The 24,848-nt window shown below is 38.1% G+C and overlaps 1 protein-coding gene across 6 annotated transcripts in view; it reads left to right on the forward strand.

Moving 5' to 3' along the window:
- Positions 1 to 24,848, forward strand: part of MCF2 (MCF.2 cell line derived transforming sequence) — a 100,416-nt gene that overhangs the window by 59,793 nt on the left and 15,775 nt on the right. For all 6 annotated transcript variants that reach the window (XR_012026749.1, XM_072818306.1, XM_072818303.1 and 3 more), the window contains 12 exons: positions 1,140 to 1,177; positions 4,006 to 4,094; positions 5,910 to 5,976; positions 6,696 to 6,811; positions 6,921 to 6,990; positions 8,861 to 8,953; positions 13,743 to 13,835; positions 14,552 to 14,677; positions 15,337 to 15,558; positions 22,358 to 22,450; positions 23,792 to 23,870; positions 24,432 to 24,498. Coding sequence is in view for 5 of the 6 variants with exons in the window: in XM_072818306.1 (XP_072674407.1) it covers positions 1,140 to 1,177; positions 4,006 to 4,094; positions 5,910 to 5,976; positions 6,696 to 6,811; positions 6,921 to 6,990; positions 8,861 to 8,953; positions 13,743 to 13,835; positions 14,552 to 14,677; positions 15,337 to 15,558; positions 22,358 to 22,450; positions 23,792 to 23,870; positions 24,432 to 24,498 (1,153 nt within the window). In the remaining variant the exon portion in view is untranslated. The remainder of the gene's footprint in view (positions 1 to 1,139; positions 1,178 to 4,005; positions 4,095 to 5,909; positions 5,977 to 6,695; positions 6,812 to 6,920; positions 6,991 to 8,860; positions 8,954 to 13,742; positions 13,836 to 14,551; positions 14,678 to 15,336; positions 15,559 to 22,357; positions 22,451 to 23,791; positions 23,871 to 24,431; positions 24,499 to 24,848) is intronic.

Consider the following 24,848-nt stretch of genomic DNA (forward strand, 5'->3'; position numbering starts at 1 on the left):
AGCACATAACAGCATAGCCTTTCCCTGACTGTGCCTTGCAGCAGTTCCTACCAAGGAGGAAAGGGCAAAAAGTGTATTTCTTGCATAGAGAGATGAGACCTGTGCAGCCTGTGTGAGTGGCAGCCTTTTTAGCAACTCTGAAAATAAGGAATGTGAATGACCTAGTCTTACACTGGACCATGCCCTGGGGTTTGTAGGGACATTCAACTCCTTCCTTAATAATATAGGGGCTCACCCATTGTAAACAGAACAGAAAAGATTAAACAAAGAAAAGGAGGGGTGTCTGGCTGGGTCAGTCAGAAGAGCCTACAATTCTTGATATCAGGTCGTAAGCTTGAGCCCCCCATTGGATGTAGAGATTACTAAAAACAAACAAACTTACAAAAAAGACAGGTAACTTCACTTTCAACATGTTAAAAAAAAGAAAAGGAGAGATTAAACAGGAAGAACAGAAAGATTAAAGCTTGGAATTCTGATGAAGTTGTTTTGTTTTTAGCATTTTAATATGCCTCGGAATTGTTTTATATAGTTGTTAGAAGCGCATATTCTGACAGTAGACTACGCAGATTTGAACACTGCCTCTGCTTCTTGGACAAGATACTAACCTCACTTACTTATCTATAAAATGGGAATGGAAATAGTACTTATGTGTTAATGTTGATTTGAGGATGAAAAACCAAAATGGATGTGTAGGGCTTAGAGCTGTCTGGCATGTAGTAGGTGCCAAATAAATGTTAGATGCTCTAATTATTAGTTACATTCAGATTTTTTAGAACTCTTTTTGATATAGTTAGTCTGTGAGCTACAGTCTGATTAAATGCTTATATGTCAAAATGAATACTAAATCTACAAATAATTATGAATACTAACACTTAACCTTCGTGCTTGCTTGGCAATCAAGTGAATGTTTGATGAGTCAGAGAATGGGTGAATACATGGCAAAATGGTGCTCAATAAGAAGTTGAAATCATATAGATGAAACTAACCACTCAACTGTTTTGTATGGTGTGATTTAAAAATACTAATATAAATATGTTAGAATATTCATAGCTCTCTATTTAATAAACATGCATGCATTTTAATTAAAAGTGTTGATTTTAATTCTGGTTTGAAATTCCTCTTTCATATTTTTCTACTAGGAAAGAAGACTTGGAGACAAAATCAGAGCAACTTAAAAGTAAATACCATTAATTAATTCAAAATTGAGTTTATTGCTGTAGTTGCAGAATTGGTATGGAGGCCTCAACCATATTTTTAATCCACTAAACCAACATTGTGTGTTCGAAAGCCTATTTAATCTAAAAGAAAAAGCTGCTGCTGCGCAGGGTCTAATTGCAGTGCTGGCATATCCCCAGGTGCATGAGCAGTTTCTTAAGTCTTGGCTCAAGTTCAGAATTAATTTCTCTAAAACATCTATACGTCCCAGCTTCTCTTTCCTCCACCCCACCTCAATAAACTTAAATAAGTATTTCACCTTTCTACAAAAGATTTCTTTCATAATTGATTACATTCCTGCAAGTATGAAACATGGACGAAGGACAGGTTCCAATGGTCCGTACTCTGGGCTCAAAAAAGACATCTATTAGTTTCTTGATAGATACCAGTCTCCTTCTCAGTTTTCCATGATATTCTGATATCTGCAGAGTAGCCATCACAGCTGTAGGGCCCTACATTTTCCTTGTGTCTTCTTGATGGTAACTAAGGACAAGAAGGTAGATATCCAAGAGGTAGTATAGCAGTGATAGAGATTGTTGAGCAACTGTAGAGACTACCTGGCTTTTAATCCCAACTCCGTCAGTTACTGGGCATATAATCTTGGGTAAGTTCTCTGGAACTCCACTTCCTTATCTACAAAATGAGGATAATAACAGAACACCCTCATCATAGAGTTAGTATAAAAATAAGATTATATTTGGGAAGCATTTTCAAATAAAGCGGGGCATATGGTGGCATTCTAAGTGTTGTATATCATGATTGGCAGGCTAGTGAGTGACCTATACTGATATATATCATGCCTGGTTATCATGTTGTCCAGCTACAACTTCTGTTTTCAAGAAGGAAATAGGCTGAGTACCAAATTCCATAGTCTTTTTTTTAAAGAGTTTATTATTTATTCATGAGAGACACAGAGAGAGAGGCAGAGATACAGGCAGAGGGAGAAGCAGGCTCCTCACAGGGAGCCGGATGCAGGACTCAATCTGGGACCCACAGGACCATGCCCTGAGCCAAAGGCAAGCACCCAACCACTGAGCCACCCAAGTGTCCTATCCCTAGTCTTAACAGGTCTTTCGGTTCCAGTTTCCACTCATGACACCTTAACATTCCTCTACGTGGATTTATTCCATTTGCATATCCCAGGGGAAAAATAGGCTGTGGGTCTGTACATTTTCTTGGGGAGATTTCTAGCTGGTGAACCCAGTTCCAAAATGCACACATTCTTCCACTTCAAGTCAATTTGCACAATCCTTAGGCATTTAAACATAAATATTTATGTTTCGAAACTTTCCAAACTTGTATTTCAGAAACTTGCTAGGAGTAAATGATGCATACTTATCTGATGAGTGAAAAACTATGCAGCATTATCAACCTGTGTTATAGTATTAAAATGATAACTGTTGGTACATTCAGATAGAGCAAATCAAAACATATTCTTAAGGAGGGAGCATAATGGTGGCCACCATGAGCTTGACTGTGTTTCATCACTTATTAGGTATGTGACCTTGGTCCAGTTGCTAAACTTCTCTGAGCCTCTGATTTCCCATATATAAAGTGAGGATAAGTATGCCATAGCTTGCTAAATTGCTGGGAAGGTTGGATACTATGATCCGTGTTAAGTACCTATAATTGTGCCCGCATAATATATAGGAAGTAGTCAATTAATGTTTGTGCCTTTCCACATGATGTGTTTGTGATGTTTTGTGGAAATGCTTTTTAGCTGACAGATCCTGTACTTCATTTTGGGCTCTACATAGTAATGCTACATTTACTTGGAGTTCAGGCATTTTGTAGTCTCCAAAGTCCAATACAGCCAGGATCCCTAGAAGATACTTCTAAGGCTTCTGAAGAACAAATAACCATCACGGATCTCATGTAGCTGACTCAGTAGGCCAGTCCAATTCCTGTAGAGTCTTCAAAATAAAAAAAAATAATAAAAAAAATAAGATGGTGGGTTAGGATCTAGGAAGTCACTTGTAGCAAAAGCCAACATGTGGCAGAGAGCAGAGATGACATCAACAGGTTACAGCCATTTTAAGAAAGAATAGACAGTTACCTACAAGTTATTAGATTTTATCACATCAAAAAAAAAAGATTTTATCACATCATTCATGTTCCTGATGATACCACTGAATCATTAGAAAGAGGGTCAGTGATGTTGTGTAGCCTTGGTTAGAGAACTCAAGGAATCATGTAATATTTCCTAGAAAATTTCCATTAAAAATCATTAAGGTTAAAAAGCTGGGTTTTTTTCTTCAATGAATAAGCTTTAGTTATCTAGAAATTAAACTTTTTATAAATTAACCTCACTCCCCCCAAATGCCAAATAAATGAGAAATTACTTAATATGTAAAATAAATTCTTTTTTTTTCTTAGAGTGTGCTCTAAAGCAGGGGTGGTGGGGTGGTGGTGGGGTGTGGTGGGAGAGGCAGAAGGAGAGGGAGAGAGAGAATCTTAAGCAGACTCCAGCCTAGTGTGGAGCACGACTTGGGGCTCCATCTCATGACCCTGAGATCATGATCTGAACCAAGATCAAGAGTCAGATGCTTAACTGACTGAGTCACCCAAGCGTAAAATAAATTTGAATTAGTACCTTAAGTCTGTCCTCTTTGGGAACTCAAATAATTTTTTATGAGTACATATCAAAGGTATTTCTAAAAAAATAATCCTAGGGTTATTTTTCAAGTTATCTACACAGGACCTAGAGAAAACTTAATTTGACCTAGATTTCCTTCAAGAAGAACTATACCTACATAGATGCTAATTTAACTTTTATTTTCATCATTTCAGATTGAAGTGGTGCATGATTGTCGGGAGAAGAGAAGTTCTGGTCAATCCTCCAGTTTGGACAATGACAATAGCTTGGATGTTTTACAGAAGTATTTTTCTTTATTGACATACACTCATATACACGTCTACCAGTAGGAATCTCTGATTCAGTGTTAAAGGCGAATGTGCTTGTATTTTGAAATCACAAAATGGGGTTCTGTTAGGTGGGATGAAAAGAACACTAGATGAGGTGTTAGAAGTCCTGGAATTAGGCCTGGCTAACCTATGCTTTGTTTGTGTGACTTGAAAATTAACTAGAGTTTTCCAGAATCTTCATTTCCTCTTTTGTAAAAGTGCATGAGACAGTGTTTCAAAAACTACAAGGGTTGATATCCAATGTTATTTTATAAATGTTAACAGTAATCATTGTTTTGTTTACTTTTATAAAATTATGTTTCTATTCTAGACATAAGAATCTTCATCTTTTTTTTTTTAAAGATTTTATTTGGGGTGCCTGGGTGGCTCAGTCAGTTAAGTGACTGACTCACGATTTTGGCTCAGGTCATGATCTCAAGGTTGTGAGATCTACCCTCGCATCCGGCTCTGTGCTCAGCATGGAATCTGTTTGAGATTCTACTTGAGATTCCCTCTGCCCCTTCCCCTGCTTGCTTGCTTGCTTTCTCCCTCTCTCTCTGTCAAATAAAGAAGTAAGTAAGTAAATAAATAAATTTTTAAAAAGAACTCTTACAACTCAATGGTAAGAACAAAAAAAACCCCCACAAATTAAAAAAAATTATTTGAGATATATAGAGAGAATGAGCGAGGGGAGGGGTAGAGGAAGTGGGAGAAACAAACTCCCTGTTGAGCATGAAACCTGAGGCAGGGCTTGATCCCAGGACCCTGAGATCATGACCTGAGCTGAAACCAAGAATTGGATACTTCACCAACTGAGCCCCTTAGACGTCCCAAGAATATCCACCTTTAAAATTTTATATCCTAGAGTTGTATGGAGATAGATATTCAAATAATGTTAATGCCTAAAAATGTAAAAATAAAAGGAGGATAAAGGTAGACGTTAAATTAAATGAGTTACCCATATTGGAGAGTGAGGAGATGAATTTTAAATACGATGTCAATTAGAAATCACGTTGGAAGGAAATGTATTTTATTTTAAAGAGACCATAAAGTAATTACTACAGGAGTATAGGTATGAGCTATATTTAGGGAAACCAGTATAATAAATCCATTTCATGTCTTGGAAAATTTCAGAACATTACTGGAAAAAGGGAAAATTGGGCCTAAGATGTTAATGTCATTATTTTTTTGAGAGAGAGAGAGCTAGAGAAACTGTGCTCTCCCCCACTGACCTACAAAAAAATTTACCAAACTTTTAAGAATACACTTTTGAGTTTTCAGTAAATTGATTCTTTTTTTAAAAAAATATTTTAAAAAAATTTCTTTGAGAGTGCAAGCACGAGCTGGGGGCTGGAGCAGGGGGCAGAGGAGGAGGGAGAAGCAGACTCCCCACTGAACAGGACAGCCCGATGTGGGGCTCGATCCCAGGACCCCAGGAACATGACCTGAGCCAAAGGCAGATGCTTAACACACTGAGCCACCCAGGCATCCAGTAAATTGATTCTTAAGCTTAGTCAGATAGAAATAAAGTGGGTTGCTTTTTTATTTAAAAATAAGTCCTGAGCCCTTTTCCTTTCTTCTAAATGTATTTTAAAGAGTCTTGTGGGTGGTACTTATTCTAGAAACCATATAATTAATTTTGTATTTTGATGATAAAACCAAAACCATTGGTAGTTCCTACGCATTAACAATTTTTGCCTTAGACTATTTATAATGAGAATGATTTGAAAGGTCACAATACAATTCTAAAGCAAAAAATAACTGATTTAAATATTGCCTTTTCACTTTAGCCATGTCCTGAATGAGCTGATACAGACAGAGAGGGTGTATGTTCGTGAGCTGTTTACTGTTTTGTTGGTAAGTGACTCAAAATATATTTTCCCATCTTGGCCCAAATGTTCTCCTGTTACATTCATTAGGAGGTCTTGAGTCTTCTCTTTCTGCCTTTTTCCCTGATTGTCACAAGCCAGCAGCGATATTTCTCCCATTGTTTGAGGCTGCATGCGTGTGAAATGTGCAAATTCAGGTTCTCCTGGAGTAGTGAGAATTGTGGAACTCAGATTTTATTATAGACGAGATAAGCTATCTTCTTAGAGATCCAGATCCAGCAGATTGTTATAATTATTCCCAGGGTGCTATTTAGAGATTGTGATGTAAAGAACTAAAAGTAGGAGAAAAACATTCATTTGATACAAAGGTCATAATATTAATTTGGTCTGAAAAACCTAAACACTTATTGCCAGTTTAAGGAGAGGTTAATGACCTGTAATATAATTTTTCATGCTTGGTTTCTATTTTGTTTCCCTACATTATAAGCTATCCCTAAGGCCAGAGAATCACTTTTATTCTATCTGTTGAGTGGGAAACCATGATTCCCTTGTCTTGCTTTCTAAAAATAAAAACATAAAATATAAAAAAATGGATAACTTTGGGTACTGGAAGATTTGATTGTTAAAGTTACCAACAGCTTTACCCACTCATCCCCTATACATTCTGCTGTATCTGTAGTTTGGTGGCCCAAACAAATGATAATGTGAATATTTTTTTTAATGAATAAATGTATTTCTTTTGGGTAGGGCTATAGAGCCGAGATGGATAATCCTGAGATGTTTGATCTTATGCCACCTCTTCTGAGAAATAAAAAAGATATTCTCTTTGGAAATATGGCAGAAATATATGAATTCCATAACAAGTATGTAATTACTGAATTGAATTTTCTTTTTCATCATATTATTTAAATGGTTATTGACCAATGGCTTATATTTCACATAAAATTATTTTTTTCTTTGAAATTTTCACAGCATTTTCTTGAACAGTCTGGAAGATTGCGTTGATGCTCCAGAAAGAGTGGGACCTTGTTTCCTGGAAAGGGTTTGTTAATTATTATTTTAAAATATATAAATATGGGCCACTAAAATAGCAGCTTATTTTATAGGACCAGATTTCAAGACAAAGTAGGTATTTTTTTTTTTTTAGGTATTGTTTTTTATGTCTTTATGTTTTTGGAAGAGACACATCACTCCAGCAAGTCTTTAATGTTAAACCAAGTTTTGTTATAGAAGTTGTTGCAGTGGAGTATCTAGAGCATGCAAATGGCCATTGTCTTCTGTGGTATCAAATGCTTCAATGGCTCAGCTTGTGACCACTGACCTTTGGATGATCCCAGGAGTCCAGGGACCATTCTGGCTAGGAAGATGTGAGACTCGGAATCATCTTCACACAACCATTCTTGGTTTGGTTAATTTTTAGCCTCCAAGATGCCATGGAATTCCCCTTTAATGCATGTAAAGTCAGAATCAAATGTGGTCTGACTTTCAGACACCAGAGTATCTGTCACAGGAACTTTGTGAAACAGAGGGCTGTCTGTTCTTTTTATTCTACGAGATCATTCAGGGAGGCTCGTTTCTCCATGTCTCAAGAGAAGGCTTAGAACAATTGACTTCCCAGGCTTTATAATCATACTCTCCTCCATTAGAATTTTTTCTTAGAATATTCTTTGCTTATCTACTTCCTCTTCCTGAAAAATCAGTTCCATGTTGATTTGAGAATCAATTTGATAATGGTGATCATTGAAAGCTTCCGAATAGATGTCTTATCCCACAGAGCGTTAATGGACTCAGAATATAAGGTTAAGAAAAAATTGTTTGTCATTACCTTTCCCAGTATATTCTGATTTTAAACACATTTGAATGATAGCCAGATTCTTCCCTGACTTCCGTAAGCAACATCAGTCTCTTTCCTTTGGACTCTTGTAGTACTTCATGTCTTTGCTACTCATTGGGGATTTTACATTTGCTATACATTTACACATATTTATGAATTCTGTCTCCAACTAGATGTAAAACTCTTTGAGGCAAGGTCCATATCCTATATATCTTTGTATCTCTTATAAGGTGAGCAGAGTTTATTGGCAACCAGTATTGGTTTAATAAATGCCTGTCAATATGTTCATTCATTCAGTACCCATCTACTGAACCCTTACTATACATCAAGCACTGTGCTAGGCAATGTGGATAGCAAGACCAAGACCATAGAAAAAGAGGGAAAAATCATTGTATAGAGTGTGAGTTGTACTATATCAAGGAGATACAAAGAATCCTGTAGGAGCTGAGAAGAGGGGCATCTTATGTAGATAGGAGGTATAAATGATGGCTTTCTAGAAGAGATGACTCATGAGAAGCATGTTAAAGAGTCAAAGAGAGATGATTCCAAGCAGAGAGAATAACATGGGCAGATGCCTAGCAGGGTTATGATATGATGATGATATCCCAGTGATGAACCAAGGACCTTGGAAGTTAGCTCCAAGTTCATTCACTAGGGAAATGAGAGAATAATAACATGGAAAGAGCATGTTTCTTTGTACCCTATTAGCTCATACTTATGAGAAAAATTCATCTGTTTTTATGATTCAGTCAGAGAAGGCTTTTCTCTCTCTTTAAGACTGAGTAAGTAAAAGTTATGAAATTACTGGGATAATTTATGCCCCTCTACTCAGTCTGGTGGGCATGCTTTTCTTGGAGTACAAAGGGGGATCCTGCCCAGCTGCCAGTGCCTTTAGGCCACATTCCCTATAATGCTTGGCTGCACTCATTCTTGCTCAGCCTGCCTTTCTTTCTTTCTTTCTTTCTTTCTTTCTTTCTTTCTTTCTTTCTTTCTTTCTTTTTTTTTGCTCAGCCTTTCTTGGTAAGAAAAGTATATGTTCACAAATTGGTAATACATTTGAATTTGCTTTTTATCACAGAAAGATAATTTTCAGATGTATGCAAAATACTGTCAGAATAAACCCAGATCAGAGGCAATTTGGAAGAAGTATTCAGAATGCGCCTTTTTCCAGGTATAGTATATTCAGGTATTGTATATAGTCCTTCTAGAATATACTGGGATATTTCTTAAAAATTCATTTTCTATTCTAAGTTATATATAATACATATCAGAGAACAATTTGACCCTGCCACAAAACACACATGTGCGCACACATATGCACATGTACAAAAATATATATGCTGCTTCACAGATGCTAGTGACTTCCTTTGCTGTTTACCTCCGTGTTTCCAAATAACATATTTATATTGCTGCTTTAGCCCTCTTCACTGCCCCGTCTCACCACTGGATACATACATATACTCCTTTTCCTCCAAAACATTCAGTATGTTTATAAGTTTAGTTGTATAGATATACAGGTTAAATTATTAAGACTATGTAATTCCTCTGCTCAGATGAATCCTGTGATATAAGATGGTTGCATTTCCATCCTTTTTGTTTTTCTTGTAATTATCATTTTTACTCACTTAATTTTTAATTTTTTAAAATTTTGTTTATTTTTAATGACTTTTGAGAGACAGCATGTGCATGAGTGGGGGGAGGGGCAGGGGGAGAGAAGCAGACTCTGCACTGAGCATGGACCGCTGGATCTCACAACCTTATGATCATGACCTGAGCTGAAATCAAGAGTTGAGTACTTAACCACCTAAGCCACCCAGGCGCCCTTCACTTAATTTTTTAGGTACTTTCCCCTAATGTACTCTAAACTCTCCTAGTAATGAGAGTTACATAAATCTCTTCTTAGTGTATTAAACATACTCCCTTTTCTCTGAATTTTATTTTGAATTAATCTCTCTTGGATTTTTCTGATCTGTTCATTGAGACTCACTAGACCTGTTGCACAGGTCCCACAACCTGGGATCTTGATGAATATAACTTTTGGGATAGGCTCTCCTGTTTCCTTGGTGTCATATTTTTTTTCCTTATTTCACTTACTTATTTTATGGAACATATTCTCCAGTAGGTCTGCTGAGAAAGTGTGCCTGATAGGTAAAAGTTTTGAGAGCTTCCATGTGTACAAAAGTCTACCCTAACACTTGATTGCTAGCTTGGCTGGGTATAGAATTCTATATAAGAAACCATTTTCCTAGAATTTGTCTTCTGGCTTCCAGTGTTGCTGTTAAGAAATCTGATGCCAGGGATCCCTGGGTGGTGCAGCGGTTTGGCGCCTGCCTTTGGCCCAGGGCGCGATCCTGGAGACCCGGGATCGAATCCCACGTCGGGCTCCCGGTGCATGGAGCCTGCTTCTCCCTCTGCCTGTGTCTCTGCCTCTCTCTCTCTCTCTGTGACTATCATAAATAAATAAAAATTAAAAAAAAAAGAAATCTGATGCCATTTTGATTTTTAATCCTTTGTGTAACCCATTTTTGTCCTCTCTCTGAAAGCTTATGGGAACATTTTTATCCTTAGGGTTCTGAAATTTCAGCGCTGTGCCATGACGTTGGCACTATTTTCATCTATTATGTTAGCCTTATGGTGATCCCTTTGAATTTGGAAACTCTTGTCCAAACTTAGTTGGATTTTTTTCTTTGGTTTTCTCCAGTATTTTTTCTATTCTCTCTTTCTGGAATTCCTATTGTAGAGATGTTTGATGTCCTTGACCAGTCCTCTAATTCTCTTATCTTTCCTATTTTCTGGCTTTTTGTCCTGTTCTGTTTTCTGGAATTCATCTTTCAGTCCTTTTAATGAGGGTTTTGTTTCCACCATTAAGTTTTTCAATTTGAAGAGCCTGTACCCTTTTTTGTTCTCTCCATGTTCCTTTCAGTAGATCCCTGTTTTTGTTTCATGAATTCAGTATCTTCACTTATTTATATGAGAGTAATAATAATAGATTTTCCTTTTAAGTATAATTTTTTCCTTCTTGCATGATTTCTGTTGTCTTTAGATTGGTTTTGTGTTTTCTTTTTCTTTGTTTTGTTCCTGTCACTCATGTTAGATACTTTCCTCAAATGTCTAGTGATATTTGTTTGTCCACTTATCTTAAGAGAAAGCACTAGAATAAAAAGTTCATTGGAAGTATCTTGTGCACTTGTGGATTAATTGACCATGGTTCTCACTGTTGAGTGATTATGTCAAGGTGTTTCCTTGGTGGAATCCCCACATCTATATCTTTAGATATTCTTTCTCAGGCTGGTCAGATTCCCCAGTCTGCTACCTGGTGAATAAGGATCTGGTTGTCAATGTTCTGGTAGCCAAGTTGGGGGAAAAGGGTGAGAGTCTTTAATTTGATACATAAATATTCAAGTAATCTCTTTGCTTTCAGTATGGTACTCTGTCTTCAACTGGATCTGGTATTCCCTAGTTCAAAGGCCTTATGTTTTACTCTTTTTAGATACACATCTGTTCTGCTATCCAGAGGGAGAGGCAGCCACATAGTTGTGCATAGTAGTGTGGATTTTTGAGAGCCTTCTCTACTTTTTTTTTAATATGCCATTGTAAACATTTTATAAAGATTTATTTATTTAGTATGTGAGTGGGGCGTGGGAGGCACAGAGGGGGAGGCAATCTCTAGCAGACTCCATACTGAGCATGGAGCTTGTTATGGGGCTTGATCCCACAATCCTGAGATCATGACCTGAGTCAAAATCAAGAGTTGCATGCTTCACCAACTGAGCCACCAGGTGCCTTCTTTCTCTCCCTTCTTTTTTCTCTCTCTTTAAAAAAAAAAACTCTTAGCCCATTTAATTTTTTTGTAACAGCTTTATTGAGATGTAGTTAAAATACCATATAATTCGCCCTTTTCAAATGTGCAGTTAAGTGGTTTTACTGTGTCCACAATGTTGTGCAACCATTACTGCAGCCAATTTAAGAACGATTTCATACTCCAAAAAAACCCCATGCATACCTTTTAGTAATCATCTACCATATGCCCCCAACCCCTTCAGCCTTCTGCAATTAGTAAGCTTTTTATCTTTCTGGATTTGCCTGTTCTGAACTTTCATATAAATAGATGCATAAAATATGTGATCTTTTGTGTTTTGTGGATTTCACTTAGCATCATGTTTTCGCAGTTCATCCATGTTGTAGCATGGATCAATTCTTCATTCCATTGTATGGGTGTTTGATGTTCTATTTGCCCATTCATCAATGGATGGTAATTTGATTCTTTTCCACCTCTTGTATACAAGTTTTTCTCGGACATATGTTTTCATTTCTCTTGGCCACATACCTGGGTGTGAGATTGCTGGGTCATTTGGTAACTCTCTGTAACTTTCTGAAGAACTGTGAGATTGTTTTCCAAAGTTGCTGCACCATTTTACATTCCTGCTGGCAGTGAATGAGGGTGTCTTGATTGCTCTACACTCTCACCAACACTTGTTAGTATCTACTTACTTCTTCCCCGCACTGCCCCTGTTATCTACTTCTTTTTTTAAAGATTTATTTATTTATCTGAGAGAGAGAGAGAGAGAGAGCATGAGTGGGAGATAGGGGCAGAGTGGGAGGGAGAAGCAGGCTCCTCATGGAGCAGGGAGCCCCAAATGAGGCTCTATCCCAGGACCCCCGAATCATGACCTGAGCTGAAGGCAGATGCTTAACTGACCGAGCTACCCGGGCGCCCCCCACCCCCATCCCAGTATCTACCTCTTGGACAGACTTTAAACAACCGTATTTTTTCAAACCCACCTTCATCTCCCACTTTCAGAGGTACTTGACGTCTGTCGTTCTGGAGTCTTTGTGGAGAGGAGGGGGACACGATTCTATAAAATAAACTGAATTGTTCCTTGGCTTTTCCCTCTGCCATCTTGAGACTGACTTTTCTCTGGTGTGCGCAGTTGTTTATCCCTTGTCAGTTTGGTTTTCACTTTTCATATTTGGTTGATGGTTTTTCCTCTCCCATCTTGGTAACTTTCAGTTTTGTCTTGCAAAAATAACTTTTAAATCTCATTTATAGTTGGGTTTCATGAATAAGGAGAGCTAAATGCATGTATCACTCCAAAATCGTTAACCACACGTTGCTTTTTGAATTTTCTTTAAAGATTTGATTTTTAAAAGGAATCTTTACCCCCAGTGTGGGGCTCAAACTCACATCCCTGAGATCAAGAGTCATATTCTCCACTGACTGAGCCATCCTGGTGCCCCCTCTGTTTGAATCAGATTGGATAGCAGTTTTTACTCCCCTAGGCAGAGGCAGGTCCTGGATCTTACACATGTACATCCTCTCCTACTCTCTTTGTGTTCTGTATTTCTTACACGCACATTTCATCCTAATCGTCCCCATCTTGCTGTTGCTATGAACCCTAGAACGTTCCCAGGACCCAAAGTCATGACCCTTCTATTTATCGTGGCAGTGAGCCCATAATCAGATGAAATATAGCATCGGTTGATGAGGTCTATATTTTTCTTGTGATATTAAAAAAAAACTCCTTCTCATGCCCAGTTTGATTTATATTCAGTACAACCTGTTTCTTTTCTGGGCCTCGGCCTGCAGAGCTGAACCTTTTGTTCATTTTCTTAGATTTGCAGTCATGTTTTGTTACTCATGTTCATCTCTGGCCATTCATTGTTTTCTTGTCTTTTAACCCTTCCACATCAGTGTACATTTTTATGTAAAAACTTAACATATTTGAAATTTTTGCCCTTTCTACCACTCCAATCCCTTGAAATAACGTTTACAATATTTTTTTTTTTTATATTCACGGCCGCTTACAATTTCCACGCCGTATGGAAGTAGCGGTTTTCCTGGTTGATTTTCCTTGATTTGTAAGAAACCTGCATGCATTGGGTCTAATCAGTGAACACTTGCCATTTTCACAGGTACATGTCTTAATTTAAATTTATTGATAATTGTATTTCAATGACAGGAATGTCAAAGAAAATTAAAGCACAGACTTGGTCTGGATTCGTATTTACTCAAACCCGTGCAGCGAATCACTAAATATCAGTTACTGTTAAAGGTAATTACATGAAGCATTTGTTTCTCTCTTTACTTACTTCTGTGGGTCAGAGGTAGCAGAGCCATTAAAAAGGAAGCGGCTGGCGAGGAGGTAGGAGGTGAGCAGGAAGGCTGGACCTGGCACTATTATGCTCCTTCGCCTTACTGTGCTGATTCAGGTTACATTGATGCATGTGTAATGAGTGCAGAACTCTTACTATCGTTAAGAAGAACCAAACAAATATTTCTTGGAGTTTGTGACTATATTTCCAAAAGTGCCCTTTCAATGAAAGCCGAAGGTGGCACACCTCTCATGTCCAGTGAAAGGGTTACTACAATGTCACGTTAAGTATCAGCACAATGTCTTGTGGCCTCTGCAAAATGAGAAAACCAAATTGTTGCATGTGTGACTACCTTAAAAATCAACCTCTCATGTGTCCTAATAGCTGTTTTTCTGCAGTTCCAAGAACACTGAGTGCCCTTTACCTGATAGTGTTAGTCCTTATTCCATTTCTTCCCAATTTAAAAAAAAATTTTTTTAATCTTCCCAAATTTTTTGACACAGTTTTTAAAATAGAGTCTTCTTACTATGACAAATAGCAAATGAAAGATACTACTCGAGAAGTGGCATTATCTTTGGATTCCTCCTTGAGAGCATGTTAGCCAAAAATGTATTCATTTTCTTCAGCTGTTAATATCTGCTTGATATTAATTTTAATTCTTGACTTGTAATTACAGGAGCTACTGAAATATAGCAAAGGCTGCCCTGGGTTTGAACAATTAAAGGAAGCGCTTGACACAATGCTGGATTTACTGAAGTCGGTTAATGACTCTATGCATCAGATTGCAATAAATGGCTATATTGTGAGTAAATTTTAGTGATCGTTGCAGTTTTTGTGGGCAAGCATGTCAAGATCTTCTTTCTTTGTCTCCTGGAACCAATTGAGAAATAAAAAGAGGAAAATGGAGATCCAAATGTCAGCATTATTACTGACAGTGCTAAATGGAGAATTGGCTTGAGGTCAGCAGCCGAATGAGTTTGTGATATTCCCCTTGTCCTTGTGAGCCTACACCCAACTCCAACCTTGGGATTTCCTGCTTGAAGGAAATGTTTGGGTCTTCTAAGGAGATGTGTTGTCCTAGAATTGCTGCTTGCCTTAGTCTGAGACAAATTCAGAAGAAAAAAAATCAAGTCTTTAGAGTAAAGTAATGCTTGCACTGGGAGACACCAGTCGCCAGGCAGATTGAGAAGATGGGGGGAGCTACCCTAGTTGAAAGACCTCTGCAGGAAGACAGGAGCCAGGGAAAAGGAGGTCTCTCCTGTCTCTTGCTCACGCCGTAATTTTGTGCCTGTGTGACACATGGCCTGTTCTAATGTAAAAAGTTCTGATAAATAAAATTCTAGAAACTGTACAAATTGCATTTCAGGGCTTTAGCAGCTCAAGCCACCCAGTCTAATGTTGATGTCAGGGGTCTGAATGTAGCTGTGCCTTGTACTGATGACTGTCGATTTTCCTTTGTAGGGAAACTTAAATGAACTGGGCAAGATGGTAATGCAGGGTGCTTTCAGTGTTTGGATTGGACACAAGAAAGGTGCTACAAAAATGAAGGATTTTGCTAGATTCAAACCAATGCAGCGGCATCTCTTCCTGTACGAAAAAGCCATTGTTTTCTGTAAGAGGCGTGTTGAAAGTGGAGAAGGCTCTGATAGATACCCGTCATACAGTTTTAAGCACTGTTTGAAAGTAAGATCATTTAAATTGTGTAATGTAATGTTATTTTACACACACACACACACACATATATATATATAATGTAAAAGTTGGTACACCCTTTCAAGTGAGATGAGTGGGTTTTATACTTTGATTGCACATCCCTTTTTTTATTTTTATTTTTATTTATTTAATTTTTATTTTTTTCACATCCTTTTTTTTAAATGAAATCTTTTTGTTGAGGTGTCATTGACATACAACATCATATTCATTTTAGGTGTCCAGCATTATGCTGTGATATTTGTATATATTGCAAAATATATATCACTGCAGTAAATCTAGTTAACATCCATCACCACACCCAGTTACAGTTTTTTTCCTTGTGATAAGAGCTTTTAAGATCTATTCTTTTAGCAGCTTTCACATATGCAATAGAGTACTGTTAGTGACAGTCACCATGCTGCACATTACATCTCCAGGACTTATTTTATACCTGGAAATTTGTACCCTGGAATCCCCTTCACCTGCTTTATCCACCTCCAGCCCACAAAATCTTTTTTTTTTTAATTTAAAGAATTTATTTATCTATTCACAGAGACCCAGAGAGAGACAAAGAGGCAGAGGGAGAAGCAGGCTCCATGCAGGGAGCCCGATGCGGGACTCGATCCTGAGTCTTCAGGATCAGGCCCTGGGCCGCAGGCGGCGCTAAACTGCTGCGCCACTGGGGCTGTCCAAAATCTTAAGTAGAGGTGTTATATTGAAATCAGGCAACACATAACTTTTGAAATAAGAGTGAGGGAAGGCAGAGCTTTACCTCCTTCCTTTCCTCTCTCATTCCAATACCAAGCAGTCCCCAAGGCAGCTTCCTAGTGTCCTGCAGAGCACAGTCTGAAGTTATGGGATGTTACCCATAACCCCATGAGTACTCTTTTACCAGTGGTACTGGGTAGAGTTGATGGTCTTGGTAGCAGGGAGCCTTTACTGTACAGGAGAGATGAGGAAAGAGTTTGGTCTTTTTCCCCAATGCAATTTAAAGTGGGTAACTTTTTTTTAAGTGGGTAACTTTTGTGCTTAGCATATTCCCACCTTTCTCCACCTTTCTTTTTCTATCCCTCCTTTATTCCTTACCCCTTGCCCTCCTGAGTGTCCAAAGCCACCCACAGCAGAATCTTGCCCACATCCATCCTGTCCTTTGAAATCACTTTCTTCTATAACCAAACCGTCCTTTTGTCCTAAATACAGCTTGGTATTACAATGAGGTCAGTATTGTTTGAGGGAGTCACTGGCAGTCCAGTGATATTCCCAGCTGGTTTTGACATTTGACAAGAGGAACTTCCAGTTCATACAAGCCTGTAGTTGGTGAGTTTGGTAGTTTTAGTTTTTACACCTAGGTAATTTTACCTTTCAAGTTTCAAGTTGTAAAAGCAGGGGGCACCTGGTTGACTCGGTCGGTAGAGCACAAGACTCTCAATCTTGGGGTTGTGAGTTTGAGCCTCACATTGGGTGTAAAGATTACTTAAAAACAAAATCTTTAATAAAAAATAAAGTGTAAAGGCAGTATAATACTGGTTATAGCAAAATTGGAGAGTAGAGAAAACTAGCATGTCAATTCCCCAACTACTATCATTTGAGTCATTTTTTATGAGCATTTCATAAAAAAAGGTTAGCAAACCATTTGAGGATTGCTAATGTTTTCAGCAGCAGTGATAAAGAGGACAAGCAATGTGTTCTGAGGTGTTTGACTCAGGAGTCTACCAGATAAGCAGGCCCTGCTTTTAATTCTCCCAGAAGGTCAACAGTCCGATGCTGTTCATAATAAAGTTCCTGCCCAGAGTTATGTATTGGACTTCTTTCTCTACTGCCAACTTTCCCTGCTGTCACAACGTTTCCTTAAAACTTGCTGTTTTTACAACAAATACCCAGTTGCTCCTTTGCTCTTAGCAACCCACCTCCACATCCCCAAAATCTCCATTGGTCTTGTATATCTCTAGTAAGCATTGACTGAGAACCACGATTGTATAGCTGACCTCATCTGGGGTTTAGATCGCTTGCTGTCCGTGTATCTATTTCTGGGGAAGAGACTTGATCTCCACAGGCATGTTGGACCCAAATGCATTTGGTTAACTTTTTATTTGTGGAGTGACCTAGTCAATACCTGATGTAGTATCTCTGGTGTGTATTGATTTTTTTTTACCTTTAATTTGTCACAATAATGGGCAACAGAATGCTTCTAAAGTACATTAAAGAGGGACTGGTATGATGGGACCAAGTCATGAGAATTCAAACTATAATGGTTACTGTGGCAACGGTAGGATAGATGCAAGAAACATTTCTGTGGAAGGTAGGCAGACAGGCTTGGTGACTTATTAGACACAGGAAAGAAACAATACCTGACATTTGAAGGAACAAAAATCAGTCTGATTTGTTTCCTTTGGTTTCCCAATAATGCCTAGCATTAAAAAAAAAAAAGATTTATTTATTTGAGAGAGAGAGCATGAGTGAGGGGCAGAGCAGAGGGAGGGGGGCAAAGCAGATCCCCCTCTACTGAGCAGGGAGCCTGACGCAGGACTTGATCCCGGGACCCTGAGATTATGACCTGAGCCAAAGGCTGATGCTTAACTGACTGAGCTACCCAGGTGCCCCATGCCTAGCATTTTTTTTAAATTTATTTTTTATTGGTGTTCAATTTACTAACATACAGAATAACCCCCAGTGCCCGTCACCCATTCACTCCCACCCCCCGCCCTCCTCCCCTTCTACCACCCCTAGTTTGTTTCCCAGAGTTAGCAGTCTTTACGTTCTGTCTCCCTTTCTGATATTTCCCACACATTTCTTCTCCCTTCCCTTATATTCCCTTTCACTATTATTTATATTCCCCACATGAATGAGACCATATAATGTTTGTCCTTCTCCGACTGACTTACTTCACTCAGCATAATACCCTCCAGTCCCATCCACGTCGAGGCAAATGGTGGGTATTTGTCATTTCTAATGGCTGAGTAATATTCCATTGTATACATAGACCACCTCTTCTTTATCCATTCATCTTTCGATGGACACCGAGGCTCCTTCCACAGTTTGGCTGTCGTGGCCATTGCTGCTATAAACATCGGGGTGCAGGTGTCCCGGTGTTTCATTGCATTTGTATCTTTGGGGTAAATCCCCAACAGTGCAATTGCTGGGTCATAGGGCAGGTCTATTTTTAACTCTTTGAGGAACCTCCACACAGTTTTCCAAACCAGCTCTGCAAGAAATTTTAAGGGGGACTCTTAAAATTCCCCTTTAAGAAGAAGTTCAGTGGAACATTCCACAAAAACAAGGACTGAATAGATATCATGATGACACTAAACTCATATCTCTCAATAGTAACTCTGAATGTGAACCCCATCAAAAGGCGCAGGGTTTCAGACTGGATAAAAAAGCAGGACCCATCTATTTGCTGTCTACAAGAGACTCATTTTAGACAGAAGGACACCTACAGCCTGAAAATAAAAGGTTGGAGAACCATTTACCATTTGAATGGCCTAGCATTTTTAATAAAAAGATTATTCAGTGATGCCTGCAAAGATTTAGACCAGGGGTACCAGGAAAATGGTGATCCTGCTGACAGAGAAAGATGGAAATTTGGCTATTTCTTGAGCCTCACTCTGCTGACCCTCTTGCTTTCCTACTGTGAGATTCCAGGATTAAATCATGGCTAGCAATACTAGTCAGTGTGTGACATGAGCATTGGGGTTACTGGTTTCAGAGTCTTCTCCTTGCTTGAGAGGATGGATGCAGAATGCTTTCCACCGCTGAGCCACTTCCCTGTCACTTTTACTGGACTGTTGTCTTGACTTCATCCTATGAGGCTAGATCCCCATGGCCTGATGATTGTGTGCTATATTTTAAGTCAGCCACTTCTATGCAAAGGAAAGGCCCGAAGGTCACAGTCAGATGCAGAGATTTGAGTTCTTCACATTCCTCAGTTCATGCATTATCATCATCTTTTTTTTGACTTAATAAACATACATATAGTGCTTACTGTTTGCTAGAAACTGTCCTATGTTTATAAATAGCAATGTCAACTCATTTAACCCACATAGCAACCTTATATGAAGTAGGAACTATTATTAACCCCATTTTGAAGATGGGAAAGCCAAGTTCCAGAGAAGTGCGTAATTTGTCTAAGAGCATGTAGACATGCTGTGCAGCACAGATTCAAACCAAGGCAGATGGTTCCAGAGTCCATGCCCTTAATGACTGTGCCATGCTGGAAGGCCTTGTGTTTCATTTGTTCCTTCTTTTATTCCTTCCTTCCTTCATTATTCTCCACACTTAATTTCCTCTCTACCCCTGTAACAACCATTCTAATTTACTTGATGTATATCCTTCAGTTTGTATGTTTTGGTTAAATGTATATTCATGTTCTGTGTGCACATCTAGTTCAATTTTCATAAATCATATGCTGATATAATCCTCTTTTTTCTTTCTATTCTTGTCTCTGAAACTGTTTTTAAGATATAGCCACATTACTGGTTTATACCCAGTATCTTGCTTCTAACTGCTTCATAGCACTTTAGTTTCTTTAGCTATATTTTTTGTTAGTGTGATTCAAGATCAATTTTTAAAATGATACTGACCCAAGAAGGAAGTAGACTCTATTCCAGAGATATAAATAAAAGTCTTCAGATTGGTAGTTGTTGGTCATAATCCCAGAGTTGTTGAGTCACCAGGTGACTTTTAACAAGGCATTTGACATCTTTACACTGCCTTGATGACAAAAAATTAGACTGAAAGTTGGAGTCCTCAACCCTTGACACATTGAGACTCATAGCTACCACAAATATGAATGAAAATGTGAAATGTGGCAGAGGCTACCATTAGGATATGACTATAGAATCAGCCTTGTTATTTTCTTATATATAATATGTATTATATACTATATTACATAACTATACTCATATAGTTAGACCTTCAACTACCTCTAGAGTCTAAAACTGAATTTCAGGGGGATCCCTGGGTGGCTCAGCAGTTTAGCACCTGCCTTCGGCCCAGGGTGTGATCCTGGGGTCCCGGGATCGAGTCCCGCATCGGGGTCCCTGCATGGAGCCTGCTTCTCCCTCTGCCTGTGTCTCTGCCTCTCTCTCTGTGTCTCTCATGAATAAATAAATAAAATATATATTTTTAGAAAACTGAATTTCATGATATAGTAAACATTTCATTGAATAGTAACATTTAATAATGTTTAAAAGCCTTTCAATAAAACCCTTATCATTTGTTATTTGAGAAAATATATACATCCACAAAATACAAATGGATTGTATTCAAGTAGAACTAAGTGTGAGTTGCTTGGAACTCAGGACAATATTGTCTGATAGACATCATGGTTAGGTTTCCAGGGTAACTCATAAAAGTTCATTTAATCCATAATGATGTGCTATATGTATGCAATGAAAAAAAATCACAAAACTGTTTTGTGGTTCAAATAAGGGAAAGTTTAGAAAACAAAGTCATATACTTAGAAAAAACTCATTATATGATCTAGGCATTTAATGCAAGCTATTTAGTCCTTTAATCAACTCTGTGAAGTAGGTATTCTTCCCATTTTATAGTTGAAAAAAAATGCAGTTCAAAAAGGTTAAACACTTTGCACCAGAACACAGAGCTCCTAATAGGCAGAGATGGAGTTCCCAGGCCTCTCAGACTCGAGCTCCACACGCCATCCAGCTTACGATATTGAAGGAAAAGTGTGTGTTGAAATAGAGATTGAACATGAGATTATTATTTATCTTAAATCCTGATGCTTGAGCAAAAGTAGGTTTAGCTAGAGCGGTTGAGTAGGAATATGAAGATATTTTTGGAGATTCTGGAAGTCACTGCTGACTACATGCAGGGTAGGTGTCAGAGATTCTTGTGAGTATAGATCTCATTTCATTTCTGAGCACAATCCCTTTTCTTTCTCTTGATATGTGATCTCACTAGCAGTACTTGTAGTGCTTATCTGCTCTAGTTAGGGCCGTTTGGGGGACTTGTAAATGGAACAGAGAGTGAGATATTCCTTTAGATAATTAGACTGGAATTGAACAAAAAGACAAGGCAGGAGAAGACTGAAAGAGAATGTGTGTTTGAGGGAGGGAAATTGCTCAAAATGGAATTAACCAAGCTATGAGCAGCACAGCACAAATGGAAGAGTTTGTGTTCTGCATAATCATATGGAAAAGAAAAATCGTGGTAAGGAAGAGATATCGCATATAAAAATTTCACTGGCTTCAAGAACATCTCACTCTCCTATGTCAGATCATTTGTTTTCTAGGGAAGCTGAGAGGTTGGTGGAAATAGAGGGGAGCCTTGTGTACCCCGCTGGTTTCCCCTCCACCACATAAATTGGATGTTTCTCACTTATAAAACTTCTATAGAGATAAGTAATGATCTCTAAGATAAACTTATCTGACAAATGATTTTTAAAAGCAGTGATTTAACTCAATTTTGTATGCGCTTTTTTATTGGTGTCTAATTATTTTTAGTCCTGTGTCTGACATGATAATTTGTTTTAATAGTGTGCAGTTAATTTATAACAGGATTCAATCTTAGGGGGAGTAGCTGGATGTTCAGATTCGTAACATATGTTTCAATCACTGGAATGGAGCATGTAACTTATACTGTAAGTGCATGGTTCAGTGAAAACAGTTAAATAGGTCTGTGATTATATTTATAATTTCATATTCTTTGAATCTAAAATGTGCATTTTGCCAAGTGAGAAATTCTGGCTCACTTAGAATATGACAGGGGTGGATTTAATGTAATTGCATATTCCAAATAAAATGCTCATGAAAATTTTGACCTATTACAGATGGATGAAGTTGGCATCACCGAATATGTAAAAGGAGATAATCGCAAATTTGAAATCTGGTATGCTGGCAAGGAAGAAGTTTATATTGTCCAGGTTGGTCATTGAAATATTTTTTTAAAAGATTTTATTTATTTATCCATGAGAAACACACAGAGAGAGGCAGAGACATAGGCAGAGGGAGAAGCAGGCTCCATGCAGGGAGCCCGATGCAGGACTCGATCCCGGGTCTCCAGGATCACGCCCTGAGCCAAAGGCAGACGCTCAACCACTGAGCCACCTAGGTGTCCCTGCCATTGAAATGTTATTTTAGAAACCGTAATGTGCATTAAGACATGAAAGTCTAAGTTTTGCAAACATGCATAATTTTGGTTACATTATTATAAAAGTTCTCACTCCTTTCCTGCAGGTCACTTAAATACTATTTAATATTCTTTGTGACACAGGTATTCAGTTTTCAGTTGCACGTGGTTTCTCTAACTTGAGATGTGCCGCTGAGGTTTTCTAGGGCTTTGAATTTTTACAACCACACCAGGATACTTACCAACTCTAGCTAGTAGCCAAGAACATGCCAGGTGCATCTCTGTCCCCATCAAGTTTCTGGAGTTACAGGTTTATAATGGTTCTGAGTGCCTCTTGCGCTTGGCATTCTGATTGTGAGACACAGGGATATAACAGGTCACATTTGATCATTGTCTCTGAAAAATAGCCTCAACAGTACACTTAATCTTATGAAAAAGATCAAAATAAGAATATGCTTAAAGCTCTGGCTTAATGTGCTATAAGGGCCCAACCTGTTTCAGAGAAGAGGAGAGGAATGAGAAAATTTGTATTTGTATCATGACTTGTGACAATGTGAACGTCCAGAGTACTCTGTGTTTTTTCTTTGTTGTAATTCTGCATTAGGTGATTAGAATCCATAAAAATATATTTTCTTGGCTTGATTTAGATGTAGGACTTCTTGCTATCCTTCTACAAACTTGTAAGTTATCAAGATTATAGCAGATTGTCTTTTCTGAAACAGAACTTGTTTTATTTTACTGAAATTAAACATAAAAGCATTTATAGTTTTAAAAAGGACCCACCAAATTAAATAAATACATAAATAAATAAAAGGACCCTCCTACAAAGGAAAATGAAGTTAGGTTATGTTCCAGTTTTTCTCTGAGCATTGTTTTTTAAGGGTTCAAAATGGTTTTGACTTTTTTTTTGTTTTTTGTTTTTTGTTTTTTGTTTTTGGTTTTGACTCTTACGTCATCTCACTGATAGCTACTTAACTTGCTTCTTAGAAGTTTTCAGAAGCAAAATGGTACAGTTTGAATATACTGGTTTAGGATGTGGATCATGCTTGATATATATAGTTGCATTTGTTTCATTAGAAAGGGTTCTTTTTCAAAGGAAACATGTCTCCCCCTCCCCCCTTTCAAACATCCTTAGGCTCCGAACGTAGATGTGAAGATGACATGGTTAAAAGAAATAAGAAGTATTTTGTTGAAGCAACAGGAACTTATGACAGGTAATTTCAGAATAAGTACAGTGACAGATCATTGACTTAGGTTTTGTGATAGTTGGTACAGGGAATGGGGCCGATATTTACTTTAGACTATAACGAAAGGGTTTGTTAAACTAATTAGTAGAAAGTCAATATTCAAGGGGTTGTTTAAACTCTTTTGGAGAATGAACTTTACACTAGAAAGTGAACTCTGGTGCTTGAGAAGCAGTTGCAAAGTACTATAGCAAACGAACTGCGTTAAATTAATTCTGAACCCTTCTCAGGAGTCAACTCTACCAAAGACCTTAAGGCGTCACTGCTTGGTGGTGTTGGAATGATGATGTTTATAGTTATAAACTTGAATTTCTGGATAAAATATTACATACTTCAGTCCTTTTCCATATTTTAAATCCAGACCAGCCTTTCCTCTGGTTACCTCACACGTTTGAAGGTTAATTCTCATGGGAATGTTGTTTATGTGTGTGTGTGTGTGTGGGGGCACTTGCATGTGTGAAGGACATTGGTTTCCAAGGAAGAAGTGTGGCTTCTCAATGATGCTTCCATAAGCTTTGTTTTAATCCACAGTTAAAAAACGAAAGCAGCATAATCCCTTAATGGAACAGGATCAGCTTTCTTCTCAGCAGAATGATGAGTAAGTGATTATTCTTGAAGAAATATCACTCCTGCAATCTTCTGGGTTTTGTATGTACAGGAGACAGTGTCATGATCAAGTATTTCAGAGACAGAAACTACCCTCCCTTTTAGCAATTACTCATCAAATTCCTTAAACACATCATCTTCTCAGCTCTATCCTTACACTTGGAGCCTGACAGTCCTCAACAGTTATCCCATTGTTCTCCTTGATGTTAAAAATAATATGAGAGTTTGGGCTAATTTTTAAGCATGATTACAAATGCTTTGTTCTCGGTATATTCTGAGGGGGAGTGATGTGTAGGTGAAAAGTGGCTGCACTCCTGGTTTTCTCTTCAAAATATTTTTGGT

Source organism: Canis lupus, chromosome X (genome assembly GCF_048164855.1).
Source record: "Canis lupus baileyi chromosome X, mCanLup2.hap1, whole genome shotgun sequence".
NCBI lineage: Eukaryota > Metazoa > Chordata > Mammalia > Carnivora > Canidae > Canis > Canis lupus.